Here is a 23,262-nt window from a genome sequence, read left to right as displayed (position 1 = left end):
ATTAACGTCAATTCATATAGGCAATTTTCCTTATTTAGGCCAGTTTTATAAAATCAGATCAAACTTGACATCCAATTTAATCGTTATTTGTCTGCAAACGTAATTCAGACTTACAAACTTAGATATCGAACACACAACTAACTTCATTTGAGTTAACTACAAGAATAAAAATGTGACTAGCGGAACATGGACTGTTATGTATATACATACAAATATACGCGATTAAAAGTAACTATACAATAATCATGTTTATAGATTGTACAATCATGTATTTGCAATAACATCTAGGATAAAAAATAAACTTTATTAGAAGTGGCAAAAGTATTTCTTAACATTAAATGCTATATTTTCATTGATATGATCTCCATTAGCGTCATGAATAAGTAGATATACCATAACTTTCTTCAAGGTTCCACTGTTTTAAAATGTACAGTTTACTACGTTAATATATATATAGATTATATATATATATATTTTAAATTATATAATATATGTTACATTATTAAATAAAAATATATATATAATATAACATAATGTAATAATAAAATAAAATATAAAATATATAATATTTTAAATTATTTAACATATTATATATTATTATATGTATTATTACATATTACTAAATATATATATTTATATGATATAATGTAATAATAAAATAAAAAATATATAATAATATATATACATTATATAATATAAATATATATGTATGTTATATTATATATGTATATATATACATACACATACACACATACGTACTATATTATAAGCGCGTTCTCTGTGTATTTTTCATTCATAATTTATCAAATGCATTCTTTTACAATCTACATATATCTAGTGAATAAAATGAATTTTGTAAATAATAAAGAATACTACCTATGGAATTATAGAAACAAAGAAATATACGAAGAATGAAATATACGAGAAACGGCCATTAAAAATGAATCATGCTATTGTGTATTTTTTAAAAAATTATAATGATATGAAAATACTTTAAAAGATTTTCTTAAACATTCCATTACGTTGTTCATGTCAAATTACTTATATAACTATTTATTCTTTAACTTTTCCCTGATATTTTGTTGCCTTTTTTGCACATGCAATGAAGATAAACATAGTCAACCACATTCATGCATGAATCATGATTAAACGTGTATTGTAAATACAATTAATTGTGATTGAATATATAGGCAAATAAGAATTTGTGTAAAGCACTATATATCTGTATATGTTCGTATATTTACACTGCAATTTAACAAAAGTTTCAAGATTTAAAGTAATTAACTAAATGAATATTTCAAAATAATATTCTTATAACAAAAGTGACTTTACCTGGACATAATTTGCATTCGTAATTCAACATAGTCAAATAAAAATTAAAAATGCAAAGTAGAATTATCAAGACGAATAAAGCAGAAAATTAAAAGTCATAAATATCGTCAATATTGTAGACGATTTATAAATAACAAGATTAGATTTTGTTATGATAATGTCGCTTTTGAATAATTTATAAACAGGTAATATAATAGTTAAGTCATAATATATTGAAAAGTAATTACAAAACATGGTGCCTGCCCAAGACGCATGTTTAATTTCTCTATTAATTTAAGATACAGGGTGTTGCCAAATTGGTGGTATAAGCTGAAAGGAAGTGAATGTACATAAAAAGATAAGTCGAAAATATAAAGTCACATTTTTTCAACTTCGATTTTCTCAAAAACGAAACGTAATTTTTTTATTTTATATTATTTGTTTGTTCTATATCTTTTTTGGCGCAGAATCACCTTCTTTTCTCTTATACCATTATTTCGATAACATCCTGTATAAATGTATCGAAAATAAGACATCAATCATTTTTTTAAACATATTTCATCTATAAAAAGTATCTCTTCACTTTAATTTCTGATTAGGAAATACGAAATATGGAAAAAGGTCATTTACCGTCCTTTTGTCAGTCTGTCAATTCCACAAAATAAACATTCATAGACTCCTACATTCTTCCTTTAGTTTGTACTAATGCATATGGAAAACATTGTAGGAAAATCATATTTGACTTGATTAACAATTACGTTACTCTCGGAACGTTAAAAATGCTATAAAAAAAATGAAATTCCTTCAATCACACGAATCCAGAGGATGATTATGAAAGACCGTGGTTTTCTGATCGAATATCGAAACCTACAATATACTAAACGGTTGATCCTTACGTATCATCCATGTATTTCCTTACATAAGACATGAAATCTACCAATGCAGTAGACATTGATTTATCTACAACTTTTTGTGGAAGCCAGCCTTTCAAATTCGTATTAATTATCCACGTAAATCGACATTTACTCTCGTCATTAGGTAATTGTTCTGCTGCACAACAGCTTAGCTTGTTCTCAGCTCTTTAACAAAACGTTAGCACAAATAATTAGTTTTTGATATAGCACAATCTTAAAGATGTATCTTGCAATCTTACCTGACGACGTTACTGCGATTTGGTAATGACGTAAAAGGCACTGACATTCCACTATTTATATAATAGTTACCGTACTGCACACGATGTCTTAAAATAACGAAATCACGAGCGCCAATAATGCCTCCTCCTTGGGCACTTGTGGCTTGATAAACAATATCTGTATTTTCATCAATGTCCTGATTGAGAAATCACAATTTGTAATTTTAATAAATATGTAAAAAATAAGACATAATAAAAAAGATGTTACCTGTAACTTTTTCGACTCTGTAACGAGTCTATTCCATGACGGTGTTAATTCAACTTCGTCGAATAATCTGTTCACGAGTATACCAGCTGGAGCTTCAATAGTTCCCTTAAAAAATCATATGATATCAATTTCACAATAAAAAATCTTCAATATATATAAACTTAATATCCCATTTAAACTTACTACTATCTTTAATGTTTTCCCTTCCTTAGGACGGTTTATATAAAAGATAATATCACCATTTGACATTATATTTTGAATTTGCCAATCTTTAGATTGCAATAAATCGTGGCAAGTTTGCACTAATATATATGCTCTTCGTTTATAGTCCTGTATCTATAAACATTAAAGAATCGTTTAAAAAAGACTATTAAACGTACTAATATCTTGCTAGGATTTATTATACAATTTTTTCTCACCATCTCTGTCGTGAGTTTTGGTAGAGACTTAGGTGGAAATACTTCAGTTGCTTTTGATAAGCCCCGAGTATTACCTGGTGTTCTAGAACTTTCATCCTCGTTATCAGAATGAGCTGGTGAATCCATAGGTGTAAAAAATGTACCAGGTTCGCTGGTATATTGACGTGATTCCGAAACAACTCCTCGAAGGAGCGGTTCTCTTTCATTATCCGTAAAATCTAAAATCAGTTCGAAAATTCTGTTTACCACTGATACACAACATCCATCTTAATGTTCAATAATGAAAATAATTATAAATATCGTACTTCTAAACCAATTTCTGGCTTGTGTTTCCTGCGGTAACACGCGAATATCAAAGAACCAAGCCTCCACCCAAGGCAATACAAAAGATGTAAGGATAAGAAGAACCTGAAATACTGGTTGATTGCATATCGACCACTAAAAATGAAAGTGATAAAGTAATAAGTCTGTTATTATAAATATTTAATGCATAAACAAAGACTTGGCACTTACATCAAAAAGAAACACTTTAGCAATTAAGAAAGCACACGTCGTGGCAGTTGTCAACTGTAACAAATCATATAGCGTTTCTTTTATACAATATCGTATATTACTATTTTACGATTAATCGCATTCTAATCGTTTACAAAATTACGATACTTACAGCTACGATAATACAATGATCCAAATGGAGCAGAGCATAGAAGAGCAACAACACGGTAAACCTGCAAATCGCTGCCATCTGAGAAGATGAAATCCTTAGAATCTCTGTTTTCGACGAAGTGAATGTCATTTTGGACATTGTTCTTCGTTCTTTTTCGAATAGTTATCGCCATATAATTACCATGGTACTTACCACTATGTCGAAGAGTGAGGTTTTTATGTGATAATGGACTACTTGATTCATGAAGGCGGACTCCAAACTCTCACCGGCGATCTAGATATACATTTCGGGTAAGTTGATAATATTTCATGTATGATCAAACGAACATAAATGAAAAAGCTATTTTTTCTCCAATTGCGAATTAGTTGCGGTAACATGTGCAATTTACCATTGTACAAATGAGCCACATGAGGAATGTAAGCAGGAGGTCGAAGGTGACGAAGAGGCAAAAGAAGCGTCTGACGTTGGACATCCTCCCGTTATGCATGGCACCCGCGATAAGGTCCTCGCTAAGGATGATATCCGGAGTTCGCGTTACATTTTGTTGAGTGTACAAACTCCTGTGGGAGTTTACAGATTCATTCAGCAAGGTTTCTGCGGCCGCTCTAATTTGCCTCTCGTCTTCTGCCATTCTCTACAGTATCTTCTGATATGCGCAACAGTAACCTGAAGAATAAAATTTCCAACACGGGTTAATATTCTTTAATCACGATTAACGTTTCAAGAATAATATATCGAATCGATACTATACCTACTGGAAATACATACCGATTATTTGAGACTAAAACTAGGAATTCTGCCATTATATAATATAACATGTTTACACGTTATATTTACATTCGTTATTTTGTGTATTTGTGCATTGTTAGACTATTGGTTTATTTAAATTACCGAATGAAAAAAAGATTGTTTATATTGTTATATATTGATATTGGAAACGTGTATTAGTGTACGACTCAGAACACTTTAAATCTATTGTACTATTGTGAGTAACTGGCTTTTATTGTTTGTTTTTTCAAATGCGCTTCGATATGTATTGTGATTCCGGGACTACGCAATAATGCAATTTCTTTTATAAGATATCAAGTGATCGAATTGACATTCTTAAGAGATAAAAATTATACCACCCTATAAGATAAAAGTTAGTAAGTACTAATAATCATGGCAATTTTTGTTTCAACTTCGTTTACATCTACAAGAAACAAGTTCAGAATTATGTAGTTGAAAATTATATTTATAATCATTGATTTTCCTACAAGGACGTGATCATCGTGCACAAAGGTATCATCTAGTTCAATTATCACGAACATTATTTTTCTATTTTTATATACTCGTGTACATGTACATAATTTCGATAGCAAAGAATTATTTATTTATTTAGATCGAAGTATTTACATTTATTGGGTTCATTAATACAAACAAATAAATATATATTCGCGTCAACCGATATCGAGTTATATACATGTGTTGTTCAATTACATACATTTTACTGAAGTCATTTTTTGGTTCATAAGCGATTACATAAAAGAAATCTACACTTTACATGTTTTTTACAATGATCGAAGTATAAAATAAATGAGAAATGTACGAATGAATTGGACTCATAAAAATTACATTTTCACATTAAAATATTGAAAACAGATCTGCTAATAACTTTACTCTTATCCACTATCTTACAGAAATTTGTTCGATACTTATCACGATAACGATTTTATTTATCTTCAAATATTTGTTTGAGCGTGTGTTTAAAATTTTTTCGTTACATCCGATGAATCATATTTTTATACCTTTTTCTTCCAGAAATAGCTTCATTTTTTAACAAAATACACAAGTAAACTTTAAGGTCCGAAAGTACATATACGAAATGCAACAGCTGATGCGGTCGATGGCCTTACCAATGCTAAGAAAACATTTCCTCAAAATATATATAGAATCATGTTTATTGTGTAAATCGTACAGTCTCCTCCAATACTGTTTCCGTAATCATGAATAAAATGCTAATAACAAAGAATCTCTCCCGGTGTATTCAGCTGAATTGACGTTAACGAAACATTTTAACCTCAAACTTTATGAAGAAGCGTTCAGACTGACAGTTTGAAGATAATTAACTTGTTTTCCCAGATTTTTTAATATAATACTATTTATAAAATTTTGACTTGTATATCTCAATAAATAAAGAATGTAAAAACTATATTGTCTTCATTAGAATAAAAAAGAATCATGAATGAATGACTTGTTTACCGTTTAAGTCTTATAGGTCCTCATAAATCCAATCGCATCGGTGAAGAATTAAGCGTTAACATATTCCACTCGAGTATCATTCCGAAGGAAAGAATTTCCAACGAAATGTTTAATTTTAAACAGCACCACTAATATTTCGAGTTTCGTTGTACAGAGATAAATATTTGCAAATCTAGCAATTTATCTACATGAGTTGCACATAAATTTTTTACTATATGGACAACGGTGGCGCCATGTGATGGTGATGAACATAGTGACATCTTTCGATGTTTTTATACGAGAAGAAGTTAATTTATCTGCGTATAAAAAATAATATTTACTGAATATATTTTAATATTTAGATTAATATTTTTGTATTTGTAATTATTACTAACATAGATGAGGTAACATGGGCAGCACAGAATAGATCTAGAAGACTGTGTATTCTGTTGTCTCACATCTCGGGGGATTCTAGTGTCATTTCCAATATTACCGACACAACATGAAATAAGATTAGAATAGAGACAAAATTAGATAGATTTTTCTACTTAATACTTTAATATTTAAAAGCATTAAACAAAGGCTCTTTTAATTTGTCGTTCTAAATTAGACAATGTATCTTTATATAAAAAGGGCGCACAATGGGCTTAGTTTAGATACACATGAACATTATAAAAGATAATTATACAAACTGAGCAAATAAACAATTGATTAGAACTTTTACGTATAAACAATATTTTTGTTCCTTTATTCCTAAGAAATACAATTTCATAAAAATTCACTGATATTACATTTACATGAACATTACTTATATTGATTTTATTACTGCTATTCATTGGAATATGGTTTACATTAACTTATACATGTACATAATTATATTGCAGAATGCAAAACGTTATAAAATTATAGTAGTCTTTGAAAAATTGTACATATATATCAAATCAAATGCGGTTTATAAAATTCCAAAACATTCTGAGATACAAAAGTGCAAATTTCACATACTGTGAAAGCCTTGTTAATCTTCAATACATCAAAACTGTTGATACTTCCCACCTTCTAACTATTTCCCACCTTCTTAAATTAAATCAAAACTAAATTTTTATTCAAAATAAATACTTATCAATCTGGAAGGGTTAGCGCTCGTAAAGAATCTTCAGGATAAGTCTCCAATACTGCAGTAGTCCCAAAATTGAATGGCACTGCTATGCCACCATCAAGGACTAAACCAGCATCGTAACATTGTGATGTTACTGTCAGCTTTTTACAAAATCCACGAGGTTGCAGACACTTTGGTGTAGGCCAGATGCTATTTACCATCATATCTCTTACAGAATAACACAATTTTAATTCCTCTAAAATACAAATATTATATTATATATACATATTTTATTACAACTTTTTTTACTTAATACAATATTATACTTACCCGCATGAAAAGGTAAACCAGCATTGAAAGTAGAAGAGATTTTTTCAATCTCTTCATTGTCAATTTGTTTTTTATCTAAAAGGCTCAGTATTTCTTTTACTACTTGTGGACTAACAGTATTTATAGATCTATACCAAGATGTTGATCCTGTTCCTGTGCTAACACACAAGCCAGAACTTCTTACCAAATGATATTTCTCTTCATTATTTAAATTTATTAGTAAATTACTTATTCTAGCAGAAAGTATTTCTGCTATAAATACCTAGATGTTTAAAAAATGTTAAATTTAAATCCATAATTATTAAAAAACACATGATTTATTTGCGTGTAACTTACTTCATTTAATGCCAACCAAGGCAAACGTCTTTTTTTTGGTAACTTATTTGATATTTCTTGCTTCAGATCTTGTGTGTAAAATCTGTAATAGTAAAACATTTTTGTAATGTATGATGTCTTCAAATTTTGTTATATAAAAAGTGATTCTCTCTCTCTTAATTTATTACTTTTCTTCACCTACAACGCGACCTTTTTCGTGCGTGTGGAAGGGAGGGTCCCAAATATTATCTCCCTTTATCGTCGTACGAATTCTTCGTCTCATTACTACGTTGTAATGACCTGCTTTTAGCATTTCGAAAATTTCAGGTATCCTTGTCGTATATTTCGGAGATAACATAAGATATCCTTCCGATCTTTCCGGAAATGAATTAATACCAATTATTGGTGTCTTGTCATCGAATATCATATTTGACGCCAACAGAAACGTTCCATCGCCACCAATCGGAAGAATTAAATCAGCCCAAATAAAATTTGATCTGTCTAGATTTTCCCTTATAGAACATACATAAGCATAATAATCAGGATAAACACAGCGCTAGTTTAACAAATATTTAACTCAACAAAGATTCATAGAATAAGAATTATGTATTTTTACCTATTTATTATTTTATACTCTATATTCAGTTTCTTCAAGACTTCAATTACTTGACTTTTTACATGTTTGGTTGCTATATGACTAGCTATCATTGTATCATAATCAGAACCTCTTTCCAACAATTTAAACTTTAATTGTTCGTCACTCAAGTTTGGTTCTCGTATTTTTTCAAAATGATATCGCGACAATTTTGCCACAATGAGCACTCGCTTCGGTACAAAATTCGATTCATTTCGGAGGAATAACCTAAGATTATTGGAAGCATTGTACTTATGCGGTTGTAAAAATTGTACAGCTCCTAGAAAAATATAAAGCGTAAATTAAGTTATCGATTGATTTTCTAAAAACTCCAAAATAATAAATAATGAGAAATGACACCTGTATACATTTGTCATAGCAGTATAACAAATGTATTTAAACAACCATTAAATATTTCATTTTGATTTTTATAAGAAATATCAAATTATATAACATTTACGTACATATTTTTTTTATTGTTATGGCTTTATTTATGAGCTTCATGTGTAGAAAGTACGTATTCACAGTACTTTTACATTTTAATGTAATTTTAATGTCTCCATTATTATTAACGAGACCATCGATTGACGGATGATTAATATCCAATTAATCTTGTGTTTGAAATCGTTCAAAATAAAATATATACTAAAGTTATTATTAGAATTTGTTTTTTGTTTTGCGAATTTTCATTGGAGCGTCTTGACATTACGTATCGTCACCAATGGAATTAAACGCTACTGATAATGATAATTGACTTACTGGCAGATCTTTTTCGAAGATGGTTGAGAGTCGTCATCGCATACTGCTTAAAAAATTGATATACGAAATGCGAACAAATAATACAAAACAAAGAAATATTAAGCACGTTAAAACGTTTCTAACCTCTCCACTGGCACAAACGGTAAATACTACAGCAATGACATATATATATATGTGAGTTAGCATACATATATATATAGCAGTATAACGGGCATGAATTTTCAAAGACTAGTACAGCGACCGCGGGAAATACGAATGCGTATAATTTCTTTTCATTGATAAAATAATAGTTTATTAAATTTAATGATTAATTAAAAGAAAAGTTACTAAGCGTGAAAGATAAAATTGCATAGTTAACACGTTGATGGCCGCGTAAATTTTAAATATCCTGCCTATAGCGCCGAAGCACGATCACTAATTTTAAAATAATATATACCATAATATCATAATGTCCATATAATATAAACATATCCCAGTGAAAGCAAATTAGTTAAGTATTTTATGTTGCATTTAGAATATTTTAGAATATTATTATTTAGAATATTGAAAGTATTAGAAATTTTACAATTATGACTCTTTTAAATTTAAATATATACTTAAACTGAGCTTTATGTGCCATGTGCCATTGATAAGTTTAGTTCCGGTCACTAATACACCATACTATTTAACATGTTAAAGATGTACTAAAGAAAGTGTTTTAAAGAAAATGTGTCAAAAGAAATGTATTAAAAAAAAAATTGTAAATGCTTCGATGTCTATTCATATTGATATAAAAAAGTCATTGACAAATTACGAAGTAATAAGAGATAACATAAAAGAACGTTTCCATTTCTAAACTCAAGCGTTTTGAAATAATTGAGAAAAAAAGATTTCACTGTACAGATACACGCTTCGCTTACACTTTATTAATTCATTTGCAATACATTAATTAAGTCTGTTTAAATAGCATCGAGGCTACCTACTGTATGCCTTCGTTTATACTATAGACAATCATCTAGCTTAAACACACACTCTGGCTTCCAATAATCTCTTTTTCTCGTTCTCTCACTCTCACTCATTCCTTTTCTTTCGTTCTCTCTTCGTGTTCTCCTTTCTCATTTGCGCAGTTTTTAATTTCTCTTTAATCTGTTCCATTATCGATATCGTTTATCGTTATTGTTATTACCATTGTCATTATCATTATACCATATAATATATCATAAGATCGACATTAAAAACTAAAATTCGTATAAAAAGCGTCGTTATTCATACTAACAATGTAACTGTACTATTTAAATAATAATTGAATCTTAAAAAATTATTTGTTCTTGTTGTTATTGGTGGTGTATCTGAATGTATGAGATGTCTAATGCATCGACTATAATACGAGGGTGCAAGGCGTGCATAAAGTGATGTACACACATGTTTCACGCATACGTTTACGTCGACTTGCATTCTAAGAACGTTTGGTAAGATCGCGAAATGCCCCGACAATGCGCTCACGTATTAAAATATAATAACGTTGTATATTTTATATTATTTATCACTGTGAAAACCAACGATCGTCCTAAAGAAGAAAAATTCCGAGACGTACATATATAGATTGATTTGCGAAAATAAAAAAATTAGTAAGAAAATGACTATATGGTCATTTAATATAAACGTATTGTCTGCAAATGAAATTAAAAAGTGATAATAAAAAGACGCGCGTTTTTACTCGTTACGATCTTACTGTTACCGATCGTTCTTAGACCATGTCAGGACGACAATACATCCATCTTGCGTATTCAGCCGCACCCTGCATATTTCGTTAATCGTCATTCACGTTGTAGTCGTTTTCACGCGGCATTTTATAATCTAGCTAATACTTTTACATACTACGAATGTTTAGCACATATCACTACGGCCGAACCACTTCTCTCTCTCTCTCTCTCTCTCTCTCGCTCGCTCTCTTTCTTTCTCTATTCTCTTTTTAACCGTTGTTATTACATAATTATCCGCTATTACGAGCAATAATGTACATCAATTACATAAAAAACAAGATATCATTAATGTTCTTGTGTTAATCGTTTTATCGTCGTGCGATGGTCACATTTACGAAGGTACCGCGGCTTATCTAATGAATCCAAGACTTACTACCGACACCATCATTCATACGTAGCATGTTCTTACATCGCCCTGTCGCACGATATCCGTTTCGAAACGTGTTTGGGTTGTTTCATCGTCCCGGGTACACTGCGTGTGAGATATTACATTATTGTAATCCTATCGAGAAATCGATTATCGCTTAAAAAACTCGCGTTATTATTACGAACAATCAAACTCGAGGTCCTGTCGGAACTCGACGCGGATAAAATTCAACGACGCTTACATTTCACAGTGTAACGCTACGCACCATGTAGGATAAAACTGCTTTAATTTGTTAAAAAAAAAAAAAAAAAAGAACGTGAACATGATAGTCCATTGCCTTGCTTTAAAATTTATAACTTTTTTCTTTCTTTGTTAAAAGCGACTGCCATTCAACGCATACAATTGTACTGTGTTCACTCTAAGGTAAATGGAATTTTTAATTCATATTGCTTTCATATATGATATTTGAATCCGAATGATATCAGTTGAGTTACTGTAGCACTAGTATTAGCCATGCTAAATCAGATTTATTAAAACGTACTTAGTCAACAAAAACCATTCACTTTCAGACTTTAACAGACTACATTTTCGAACGTTCATATATTTTATTTTATCCTATGTCTTATAGGTTTAATTCTCCCTTGCAAATTAATTACTTATCAAGTTTCGTTTGACATAGGTAAAGAGATTTACATTTCTTTTTATAAAAATTCACGTCGAGTTATTAAGATACTCTGTTTGTGTGCAATCATTCAATCAAATAAGCCTCATTTCCGTTCACCCATGATTCAAACATAAATAAATAAAGTAAAAAGCGAATTAATAAAAAGAAAGGGACAAAGAATCCGTGGAATGGCATTAACTCCGTCCTTAATTGGAAGATTGACTTCGTCATTCTGTTGTATATCTTACTGTACAGCAAATGTTACCCTTATCGTGCTGACGTTTTCGTGGGCAGAAGTGTTACGTGTATGTGTGTTGCATGTTCGTGTGACGTGACTATCTATATAGTATACATATACACTATATTCATATTTATACATTTATATTTATATTTATATATATTTATATATATTTATATATACCTCTTCTTTTCACATTCATTACTTTGCAAAATATTTCTTTTGCCGACACGCCGGCACTAAGCCCGTATAATACAATTGCAAATTACATTCTTGTTTGCTTAGGCAAAAATTTACTCGTTTTATTCAGTAAGTACAGTGACCATCTGCATTGTGTTTCATTTCTACTCGGGAAGCAGGGAGTTTGGAGGCTTCGAACGAGTAGATGCATTCCCATACATGGGTGTTTTTAGTCGCGCCGATCTTAAGAAGCTCCGAATCACAAAATGTAATCTATATCGTAAAGTCTTTGTCACGGCTTCCGGCCATGATAAGTTTTATAACTTCTCTCATGATCCTACTAACAATCCTTATGTTGTTCGTTAAACGTAACTTGAGTTTCGTTCAGCAGAGGCATCTCGACGAATATATATATATATAATTCTTGCAACATCGCGGTTTTTTTCTTTAGTTCGCCGTTGATGCTACAGAGAGGGGAAGTACGAGCCGTTAAAGACGTTCGTCACCATTAGATTAGTTTCGAGTATTAAGGTATGTGTGTACTTAGAAGGAGAGAAGCAGCCACGCGAGCGTCGATTACGGGTGAGTAACGAGTACATAGGATGAGAAGAGGCGAATGTGTAACACGTACGTAACGCGACGCATACGAAGATGTACCCGTATTCGTGGACTTCCTATTACTGTTTTTTGTTTTCTCTCTATTAGTATTAAAGTTGTTCGGTCAGCCGCTAGAACGAGGCCGACGGAGCACAGAGAAAACAGGACTCGCCGTTAGTCTCTTGGACGATTCCTAATGATACTCTATGTCAAGGGATCTATCCTCTAGTAGTAGAAGTGGGCAAAACTGTTGCAGGTGTTGCGAGAGCGAACCGAGCCTCAGCTATGCGTTTGTGGGTGTGGAGGTGGTGCGCCAGTAATCTCGGTCCAACGCATTTCGAAGAAACTGCGCATCCCGTGTCCAGCCTTCCCCACGGGACTGTCATCCTCGTTGAATACCTCGCAGTTGATGAACATCTGTCTGACATCGGCGCAAAACTCATCGCGAGACTTGTACCTGTATCGAGAAGCACTCTTTGGAACATATTCGGCAATTTTCCAATTTGTTCGGATTGAAGCTGACGATCACGTTAGAGCTTTTTTCTAGAGATCTTAGGTGAACTGTTTACTTTTTTTTTTATGTTTAGGGAAAGAGGCATTTCTAAATAGAGAGTACGTTCAATTAACTAGTAGTCGTTGGTACGCGTGTAACTTACACGGAGTCCTGCAATTTCTTCTTGATCGTACTGAGATCCATGGGTGTTTTAATAATTTTCTTGTAGGTAGGAAACTGTTTGGTGTTCACCGGCAAGAGGAACGGCCAGGCCTCGTCCTGTTGCTCCAACTGTTCGAGTAGCACCTTACAAGGAGCCAACTCTCGTTGCTGTTTCTTCGTGAGCGTCCTATTGTTTCCCTCCTTCCGTGGCGAAGCAGTTGGGGTTGCCGGTTCCGATGAACTGACGTCCTCTACGTGTGTGTTCGATGCCGTTGACGGCGTTGGACTGCGACGCAAAACAACAGAAATTATTTGCACGTTTATCTTTCTCGTTTGCAGGAGGTTTTTCCGTCATAAAAGCTTCTGGACGAATGCATTAAGACTCGAGCGTGTTTTTTCTGCTTGAGACGGGTACGTTGTTCTCGATGGAACATTTCGTCTTTCTGACTCTTTGTCTTTCGTTTATATTTGGTCTCCCTTTTTTCTCTCTCGCCGTTTTTTTTGCCCTTCTATGGTTTATTATTATTATTATTATTGTTATTATTATTATTATTATTATTATTATTATTATTATTATTATTATTATTATACATTTTCGAGTAATCATAGAACCTGAAGGCAGCACTACCGTTACGACGAATTTTCTAAGAAAATACCCATCCCATACTTGATGATCGTAACACGCTGTACAAAGTACAGGGTGTCCCCCGACGAGAAGGGACCTGACGCTATGGTATATTCACAGGGTATCGATGATTGCTTTTTAGTTAGTAGAAGAACAACATTAACTACGATTAACCTATCGTGGAACACCCTGTATGGAGTAAATACTTCTTTACAACAATAACTTTCGACGAGTATGTACGATACGAGTCGAGGATATAAGTCGGTATAATCGCATGAGAACAGTGTATACTTTCTATGTTCGTTCGTTTTAAAGCGGTTCTTTTGTTTCATATTCGATCGGAAATTGTTTGTTTATCGTATACGTTCGCTGAACAATGTTATAATTATTGAGTCATGGTTTCGTAGCTGTTTTCCCTACTGTATACTTCGTATGAAACGTTGTTAAATCAGCGAGTTGACAATGTTTGGTTTTTTAACGTAATCACCTAGCTGGTGGATGATCAGAACTTTCACTTTCTCTGGTGCCTGCCCCTTTGGTATGACTCCTTCGACTACTATTTCTCTTCTTTGGTTGTTTACTGTGGCAATTAGAACAATACCATTTACCCCTTGGCATCTGAAAATATCAAGTATGCACGTGAATCAAGCAGATAAAGATATTTTATTCAAGGAAAGCCTCGATACATTCTATGGTTTGTAAACAATAGATAAAATAATTTCTTACTTTTGGCATAACAGGATTGTGGCAGTCAGTGTGATAAGCCCGTGGACAGAGTTCACATAGCACTAAATTTTTACCAACCCTCTTTCCACATACCAAACAGTTTCGTTCCCCTGTAGCTTTGTTCATGCATTCGTGACAATACCTAAGATATTTACAATCGTTTAATTACAAAACCAGTTTTTACTATTTCTTGTACGTTTAAGATACAATTTCTTACCAGTCACCATCAGGAATGTTTTCCATTTTTGGACGGAAACAATAAGTATGATAGCCGCGGTCACAACCATCACACAGTAATAGTTTGTCTTCGTTATCTCCGCTATGACAGAACTGACAATTCTGTAACAGAAAAAGAAAATTTTCCAATTTAAAATGTTAAAACACATTGTTCGGGGTAAATTAATTGTAATGTTTCAGCGTTTTGTTATTCAAGCATTTAAAGCTAAACCCCATGGATGCAATAAATGTTAATAAGCAAAGAATACAATAAATAAGTGGGATAAATCAACATTCAGGAATATTTAATTAACGAAATGAGAGTAAAGCATTTTAATTCCGTTCGTGTCGTGCATATCGTCATTGTTATAATTTATTATGTAATTAAGATTGAGTATAAATGGCGAGTCGGGATAAAAGAATAATAGATATATTTCGATGCTTAGATTATGCATATAGTATAAAGTCGTTATAACTAAACATCGAAGCTACTCTACAAAAGGAAAAATATGAAGCAATAAAGGAAAAAATGAGTAGATGATAAGCGGCATATTTTCTTGCATGCTACCGTTACGTTAGACTCTAACCACCATTAAACTTGTTAACGTATTATTCATTTTTCAAATTATAGCAATTTAAAGTAACTTAGTTTGTAAGTTTAGAATTGATAAAATATCAAACTATTTCAAATAACAATGATGAAAGCGTATCAAATAATTTAATTTTTCTATATTTGATTTTTCGCTAATTTACAACTATGGCTGCCGCATTATTCGCACTTATAAAAATTACCATTAATTCGTATTAAACTTCCTTAAAATATCGTATGTAAGTATGTATATTATTGGAAAATACCACGGTAAGAGCATTTCGTTTGACTGAACGTTTACCAATCATCATCGAAAGCGATAATGTTCTCTGTGGTTCACTGTGCAAGGAAGGACGAAAGAGTCACGCAGGAAGTAAAAAGGATACTTTGGTTAGTAAGTTAGTGCGAATACCCACAGAGGCCTGAGAAGTAGTCAATAGCTGATTGTATTGAGTGGTAGCTTTGAGTGAGACGCAGCGGTTTCGTAGCTTGACGCAGACCGAGTTTCTAGCTGGTGTTAGACTCACAGCCTTCATGATGCTCTTGTCCCAAGCGATGCTGGCCTCCAACATATAAAGCGCCATGGCGAGCTGAGCGGACGTGTGTGCTCGAGCCGTTGCTTCTCGCCAGTTGTTCAGCCCTCTTGGAGTTGTTTCTTCTTGAGGTATCGGGGTCTGATTGCTCTGATCCGAATTATTCGAATTTGCGTTAGCAGCGGCCGCTTGTTCTGCCTTTAAGGCCGCTAGATTTGGATCTCCAGTACTATAATTTAAAATGAAATATTTAAATTTGAAATGCAGACAGAAAAACATTTAAATTGTAGAATAATATTGAACTAAAATAACTAGGGTATGTAAAGCCTAAATACTAGTAGATAGTCTTACCAAACGCCTAACGGTGGTTTTAAGTATCTCCTTTCAATAGCTGCTTCCAGGGACAGTAACCTTTGTCGAGCTTGTTCAACCGCGCTAATTTTTTCCATTTCGTTCAGTTTTTCAATTTCTTCTGCCTCTTCGGTTCCTGCTCGTGGAGGTAACTTCCAGCCTTTGATCTGCATGCTGGCATTTGCGACTTTATCTTCTAGAGCCTCGACTTGTTCCAAGAGCTGCGCATCTACCCGTAATGCGACTTGTTCACTCCAGTCAGCCGGGTTGTCTGGTTTTGGAATCGGTGTGTCGGGTTCGTCTGGTGTCGCTTGAAGTTCGGTAGCAGTCAGGTTACCAGGGTCCACGTTGATCTTGCCCGTAACAGCTAGGAAAGATTCCATGGTCGCCCACGTTGTACGTTTTAGTTCTTTCTCGCGAACACCGCGAGAATGAAGGTGCTCCAATAGTTCTTGAAACGTGTCTACGTCCGTTATTCTCCACCAACCATATCTCAAATCTAAATATGAACGAAGAGAGACGTTAGTCTTAAGAATTTATCTTAAACATAACTTTTAGTTATGTCTTTTAGCTAGAGCTCTAGCATATGTTACTTACCTTTTGGTACTGGTTTGGCTTCTCCAGGGGGTGGTAAACCATGCACTTTCAAATACTCAAGTTGCGCTGCTTCGTCTTGAGTCAAAATCAAAGGAGCTGGACTGTCGCACCTGTCATAATTTGGACTAGCCGGCGGAGGGAACACTGGTATTCTCAGTTCGGTTGGTTCGGCTATTCCAAATATTTGCTTGGTACTTGGTCCTGGAGTATCGCAAGTCTCGCGAGGTAAAATCGAGAACCAATTGGATTCGTTGCTATTATCTGGAATTATTAGCGTAAAGCACATTAATAAAACGTCTTTAATAATACTTTACATCAACAGTAAATGGAGACAATCTTACTAGATATAAAGGTGCCGTTTAATTCTTTTCCATTATGAAGATTGTTAACATGGTTGAACTTATCACCGTTTGGAATTGTTTCGACGATTTTATCTTCCATTATCTTCACCGCTGGTTTCATGTCTTCATCTGCTTCGTCGTTCTCCTTTTTCGTCTCTTCTTTGATATCGACATCCATACCAACTATCTCTGTTTCTTGTTTAATCTCTTCAGACGTGACGTTGGTCTTCGCATCGGTCATCGAATTATCCAAATCATTCTTTTTCTCTTCCTTCATGTTCGCCAAATTCTCGCAGTTTTGCATAGGTTCTTTCTTGCAATTAACATCTTCACTTTCAGATTTCGTTTTGTCCGCCAAAGGCTTGACGTCGGCCTCTTGCTCGCTCGAATTGAATTTCTTCTCCTTCTTTACGTCGTTAGGAGCTTCGTTCTCGCGATTTTCGACTTTGGTGTCCTCCTGCTTCGTTTCTGATTTTTCCTCCATCGACACGTTTTTGTACTTTTCGTCTAGTTCAGCCTGCAACTCTAGGATTTCTGGTTCAGCGCTTTCCATGGCTTCGACAAAGATGCCACCAGCGCATGCCAGCTCCCAGTATCTTCTCCAGTATCTGTCTTGCCCAAATATATGTGCTCGTAGCTGTTTCGAGAAGCTGTTCAATTTCTGCAATTGTTCCTCTGACTGTTTCAACAGTTTATCCAATTTTTTACCCAGTTCTTCGCCGGACAGATTTTTGTCCTCCTCCTAAGTTACGCACAAAAGAATTAAACCATCTTTCAGAATAGAGCAATCAACTGTATTTTATTAAATTGTAATTTATTGAACTATATAATTTACCTCCTCGGGCTGAGTTCCTTCGCTCTCATTCTCGGACATGTCTTCAACCTCGTCTTCGTGATGAATTTCATCAGGAGTGGGTGTCGTCCCCACTGCTGTCGACGTCGTGTTACCTTCTTCGTCAACCTCTTTCTTCTCGATCGTAATAGTATCTCCAGTTTTGTTAACGATTACGCCAACTGCTTCCATTCGAACCTTTCGACTATGCAACTGCCTCAATCTACGAAAAAGATGGAAAAGAATCAATCATTATCACAAAGATACACAGTATCTGGACACTTCCTTACCTTTAACCAAATGTATTTTAATTATAAGATTACCGATAAATCAAATTGCAATGATTTTATTCTTCATAATCGCTATTGTGATTATATAGTAGTATCATTGATCTTATTCCAATAGGTAATGTAAATTTATAGTCTAACGATTCCTTCGAAAGTTAATAAGTGTTGCTTGTAACTAATAATTTATCATTAATTTACATACGTTGGAAAAATTCAAAGCAAAGTTAGTATAAAGCGACCAAACTATTTGAATATTTAAGATAGTATAAATTACATAATAGTATAGTAACGCCAAGTGGTAGTATACATCAAAGTATTAGCATAAAAAAATACTTACTTCCTAATTTTTGTATCCAACACAAATCTCTCTTTCCTCAATTGAGCTACCGTCTCCAAGCTACCTTCGATCTGTCGGATCACAGCCTTGTTCTGCAATAGCTCGTTGCAGAGAAACGCGAGCATCTGCGCCTTATGAGTGGGATTCAAGGCCAGGAACGGTTTGTCCCTCAGCCTCTCGGACATCTTCCATGTTTCGTTGTTGTGCAAGTGTTCGTAGAATTGAGCGTTCTTTCCTGAACAGGTCGAGGCATAGTCACCGCCATTCTGATGATGATCTGCGAATTTCTTGTCACGTTCTCGTTCTAAACATACTCCTGTCAAAGCCTTCACTTCTCCTGTCGCGTTCGCGTATAAATAGATTCGTAAGACTTCGCTGATGTTAGCGTGCGTTATATCAGCTTGACGTAAACTTTGACCAAGACCGGTTGTATGCCTTGCCGGTTGAGGGATTCCTGGATCCTCGATCGCGCATACTAACAGATGTGTCATCACGGAGAGAAGTTCTTCCTCAGCTTCCTCATCGTTTAGCAGCGCGAGTTGGAGGCTTTTTAGGCTTGGGAGCGATTCCATATCTGAATGAGCGAAGATTATATGATCAATAAATTTTAATAGAATTATGTGCGATTAATACTCACGAATAAAATATTGCCAACGATTTCGATCAGTAATGCTTCAATGATTAATCTACTTCTAACTTTAGAATTGTCTCAAATCTTTTTCGACACACAGTTCAAGGTGATCATTGATAGTAAGGAAAAAATTGATTCATTCTCCTATTCTAATGCTCCAAAAGTAGGATAGAATGATTTATATGCATGGAAATCTTGAAAGACGTGGCAGTCGTGTCTTTGGTCGATCTAATATTACACCTGACGAAGATTAAAGTATAAAACTTGTAACCAAAGAAATCAAAGCGAAAGATACATAAAAAAATATGAAATACCAGAGAAATGTTATCTACATATTTTGTCAGGAAATTGTGAATCAGTCGTTTGATCAGCTTGAAAGTTCTAGTGTCAAGAACAAATTGTTCAGTATCCTAGTGAAGAAGGAACCAACGGAACGGAGGTTTACGTGATAAGTCAATAATCTGTTTCAGGAAAATTATTGCAAATCAAAGACCACCATAACCAATGAACAATTAAACCCACCAAAGCCTAAAGTCTCGCCGAAATTATGCAGAAATTCGAACACCATCACAATGTCTGCGAATGCCTGACCGGACAGCTTGAGACCAGGTAGTCGTTTCAATTCTGGCAGTGGTCTGTGATCTGAAAACAGAGAAATACCTTGTGTCACAGAAGCTCTATAATCGAGGAACAAAAGCTTGGCAGAGACGTACCCGTTAGCTCCATGTCCTCGACAGGCTTTCTGATCTGTTCGATCAGTTCCATCTCAACCTTCCTCTGTTCAGCTCGTTTCTCCTTCGTCGCTATTCTCTCGGCTCTCGCCTCTAACCGTTTCTTCTCTCTTTCCTCCATTTTTCGTCGATTTTCCAACGCTCGAACCAACGCCATGTGCTGTCTCCTTCGTTCTCTCTCCTAAAGTATCCAAGGAAAGGAATGTAACGAACGAAAGGCATAAAATAGAACAGAGAGCGTCTCATGCAGAGAAAATTGTTCTTAAAAGATCTCGTTAGCAGCACAACTTTGACACGCACGGACTACGGCAAACTCTATGACCGTTTCCAAAGATACTGGTTTCAGAGAAAGCTACAAACTCGATAGTGGCAATTCGACTTTTGGTTTTGTTCAAAAATACCGTGCACAAAAAACTCTTCTTTTACCCAACCACACTGTTCGATATTTCGTCTACTATTTTTCGAATGATCACTGCGCTTTGATGTCCACACAGCGTTCTATTTAGTATGATATTTCTTTTCCATTTCTCTACATATTTTACTCGTTATTCTGTTATTATTACGTGAGATGCAAGCATCTGAATTTTATATCGATATGAACGAAGCGAGAAAGAAGCGTCTTAGGATGCAAAATGACTGATATCACTGAGACGGGTATAAACATCGTTACCGAGGGACTGGTTAGTGAACGTGGATCTCTCGAAAAGCATTAGTGTCGTTCGCGTGGCGAAATTATTTTTCAAATGCGATTTCAATCGTCGATAACTCGTGGCAGATCTAAGATCCTCGACGAGAAACCGACGAGTCTGCGAGTGCAGATTAATTTCAACTAGTGACGCACAAGTGAACCTGATAACTTTGAACTCGTCAGCCGGTCTACCTTTCCGCTACTCATCGTTCAGCGAGCTATCGATTCAATCTTACCATATCACAATTATATAATTTGCCATAATTAAGCTTGATAAAACGATAACAAAGCGATAATTCAATTTAAATTCGCAGTAAGACTATCAGCAAATTTGACAAATTATTGGCTTATGAAAAAGTATCGTACGTATGGATTGGGATTTAATCGATCGACTGTGCTTCACTCTTTATTTCCTCCTTTCTTCGCGTAGACAGTGACGAGTTTAAAGTTGATGAAAATTCGATTCGTTCCGTTTTAAGGAAGTCGTCTTAAACTAGATTGGGTATGAGACATACCAGCTCGACGGTGTAGAGCATCTCGCGCTGCTTGGTGAGCTCCTGCATGTACATCTGCGGCACAAAACATATCCACAGTCCACCAGTGCTCAAACTAACTTTACGCGCTCAAAACTAACAGTACATCTTGGTTTCTTTGACGCGTCTTATAATCACGTTGCAAAATCAAATCTTTCATGAGAAATAAATTTTCGACTGTCTTTTTAAGAATTTCTTTTTTAAATCATATAAAAAAGACTGTTTGACATCTGTGTTCATCATAGTGACCATAGTTCGCGATTATCGTATCTAGATCAACGTCGATCAAAGACACTTTGAAATATAGATTTTATTTTTGGAAAAAAACGTAGTTTGAATCGTAATTACGTTACGTTCAAGCGGATCGTCTAATTCCATAAGGTAACTACGTCAAGACCAAATTCACGCCTGTGTCACAAACGAACGGAAACGAAAACTCAAGGCAACCATAGTGATGCGGCAGTGTGCCGCGAAATCTACGTTCAAGAAACCACAGAGACGAAATTACAGTGCTACATCACAAAACTAAAAAAAAAAAACAAAGAAAAGCAAACACATATGTAACAGAACAGTGTGACGTAGCGTGTGTCTGTGGAAATGACGAAATAACGGAAAACTTTGCGTCTCCTCACCGTCGTGTAGCTTTGCTTTCGTATGAAGATCAAAGTCAAATGAAATAATTCTTAAATAAATAAATGAAGAATTTAGAAGGAAAAAAAATACAATATAAAAAAACCGAAAGGGGTGTAAAAATTTTGAATAAAAAACGAAATCTATAGAAGTAACAATTAATGAATGCTTGATTGAAATAAAAAAAAGATGTAAAAAAAAAGAAACAAAAATATGATAAAAGTGAAAAATGAACAGATAATATAATTCAATATTTAATTGCTTAGCAGATTAGTAAATGGAGAGACGGATGGACGTAATAAGCTGTTTGTATAGGTCGAAAATATATAAAAAACAGAAGCTAATATCTCTACGAAAGAAATAAAAATACACACACACACACACATACACACCATCTATTCTACAGCAATGAGACGATACGCGAGAATGATCTTTGAAAATGATAGAAGATCTGCTTGCACTCACCTGTTCTTTCAGCATAACCGCCTGCTGCCGCTTCAGTTCTCGTTCCTGGGAAATCACAAGAGAATTCTCGTAGTCATTTTTCTCTCGTTCGTTAATTATCGTTCTTCTAAAAAGCAACTAACGAAGCTGCCGAGACGCGAGTATGTTCGCACGGGACAAAATAACGAAACGATAGGAAGGAAGAAAAAGAAAGATAAAATGACAGAAACTGGGGGGGAAAAAACGGAGGAGACACAAAACGTGTGATCGTTCAACGAGCAAAAAGGAAATTCCTATGGCCAAATTGTTAATGACAAACAACATCCCGCTTTGAGAACAACTTTCCGTGCCGATGAAACGCCAATTTCATGCCACGAATTAACAATAACAGGCTTTTGAAATTTTTTACAAATTTTTTCAAATACGCTGAAATAGAGGATAATTTTATAAAATTCGTAATCGAGTCTATAGCGGAAAGCAAGAGTCGAGTAACAAGTTGGAATTTAATTTATCGTTAAATAAAGCGCAGCTCGAATAAAGTTAGGCAATTTCAGGGTCGGTATTTTTTTTTTTTTTTTTT

At 34.2% G+C, this 23,262-nt stretch overlaps 3 protein-coding genes across 22 annotated transcripts in view; all 3 read right to left on the bottom strand.

Moving 5' to 3' along the window:
- Positions 1-1,101: 1,101 nt before the first annotated feature.
- Positions 1,102-6,324, bottom strand: LOC100749438 (steroidogenic acute regulatory protein-like). Of its 3 annotated transcripts, none has more exons than XM_033319758.1 (11): positions 4,183-4,425; positions 3,987-4,067; positions 3,795-3,872; positions 3,644-3,697; positions 3,436-3,568; positions 3,131-3,348; positions 2,895-3,047; positions 2,712-2,816; positions 2,465-2,640; positions 2,183-2,390; positions 1,102-2,093 (listed from the first exon to the last, which is right to left on the bottom strand). In XM_033319758.1, the coding sequence occupies exons 1-10, from the start codon at positions 4,423-4,425 to the stop codon at positions 2,204-2,206; spliced, it is 1,428 nt and encodes a 475-aa protein (XP_033175649.1). In that variant the 3' UTR covers positions 1,102-2,093; positions 2,183-2,203. The 3 variants fall into 3 exon arrangements, with proteins under 3 accessions (XP_033175649.1, XP_024222061.1, XP_012238738.1); XM_012383315.3 differs by lacking the exon at positions 1,102-2,093 and adding an exon at positions 6,036-6,324 and having other exon boundaries at positions 2,204-2,390; positions 4,183-4,460; XM_024366293.2 differs by having other exon boundaries at positions 1,102-2,390.
- A 417-nt stretch (positions 6,325-6,741) lies between these two features.
- Positions 6,742-9,317, bottom strand: LOC100749556 (NAD kinase 2, mitochondrial). 2 transcript variants are annotated; one of them, XM_003487929.4, is made up of 6 exons: positions 9,149-9,317; positions 8,372-8,669; positions 7,944-8,267; positions 7,777-7,858; positions 7,441-7,702; positions 6,742-7,366 (listed from the first exon to the last, which is right to left on the bottom strand). In XM_003487929.4, exons 1-6 carry the CDS (start codon positions 9,183-9,185, stop codon positions 7,134-7,136), a joined length of 1,236 nt encoding a protein of 411 aa, XP_003487977.1. In that variant the 5' UTR covers positions 9,186-9,317; the 3' UTR covers positions 6,742-7,133. The 2 variants fall into 2 exon arrangements, with proteins under 2 accessions (XP_003487977.1, XP_024222078.1); XM_024366310.2 differs by lacking the exon at positions 9,149-9,317 and adding an exon at positions 8,854-9,104.
- A 708-nt stretch (positions 9,318-10,025) lies between these two features.
- LOC100749908 (bromodomain adjacent to zinc finger domain protein 2B) overlaps positions 10,026-23,262 on the bottom strand; it is a 235,866-nt gene continuing 222,629 nt past the window's right edge. For 13 of the 17 annotated variants that reach the window (XM_024366294.2, XM_024366301.2, XM_012383289.3 and 10 more), the window contains 15 exons: positions 22,704-22,748; positions 21,591-21,644; positions 20,370-20,568; positions 20,179-20,298; positions 19,026-19,599; positions 18,405-18,624; positions 17,570-18,311; positions 17,229-17,489; positions 16,632-17,130; positions 16,164-16,509; positions 15,160-15,281; positions 14,943-15,084; positions 14,704-14,834; positions 13,593-13,877; positions 10,026-13,393 (listed from right to left, as the gene is read on the bottom strand). In XM_024366294.2, the coding sequence (XP_024222062.1) occupies positions 13,216-13,393; positions 13,593-13,877; positions 14,704-14,834; positions 14,943-15,084; positions 15,160-15,281; positions 16,164-16,509; positions 16,632-17,130; positions 17,229-17,489; positions 17,570-18,311; positions 18,405-18,624; positions 19,026-19,599; positions 20,179-20,298; positions 20,370-20,568; positions 21,591-21,644; positions 22,704-22,748 (3,918 nt within the window). In that variant the 3' untranslated portion in view covers positions 10,026-13,215. The remainder of the gene's footprint in view (positions 13,394-13,592; positions 13,878-14,703; positions 14,835-14,942; positions 15,085-15,159; positions 15,282-16,163; positions 16,510-16,631; positions 17,131-17,228; positions 17,490-17,569; positions 18,312-18,404; positions 18,625-19,025; positions 19,600-20,178; positions 20,299-20,369; positions 20,569-21,590; positions 21,645-22,703; positions 22,749-23,262) is intronic. The other 4 variants (XM_024366304.2, XM_024366302.2, XM_024366305.2 and 1 more) reach the window with 4 other exon arrangements.

Source organism: Bombus impatiens, unplaced genomic scaffold (assembly GCF_000188095.3).
Source record: "Bombus impatiens unplaced genomic scaffold, BIMP_2.2 scf_0208, whole genome shotgun sequence".
Lineage (NCBI taxonomy): Eukaryota > Metazoa > Arthropoda > Insecta > Hymenoptera > Apidae > Bombus > Bombus impatiens.
The sequence above is the reverse complement of the archived record's forward strand: the minus strand, read 5'-3'. Positions and strand labels throughout refer to the sequence as shown.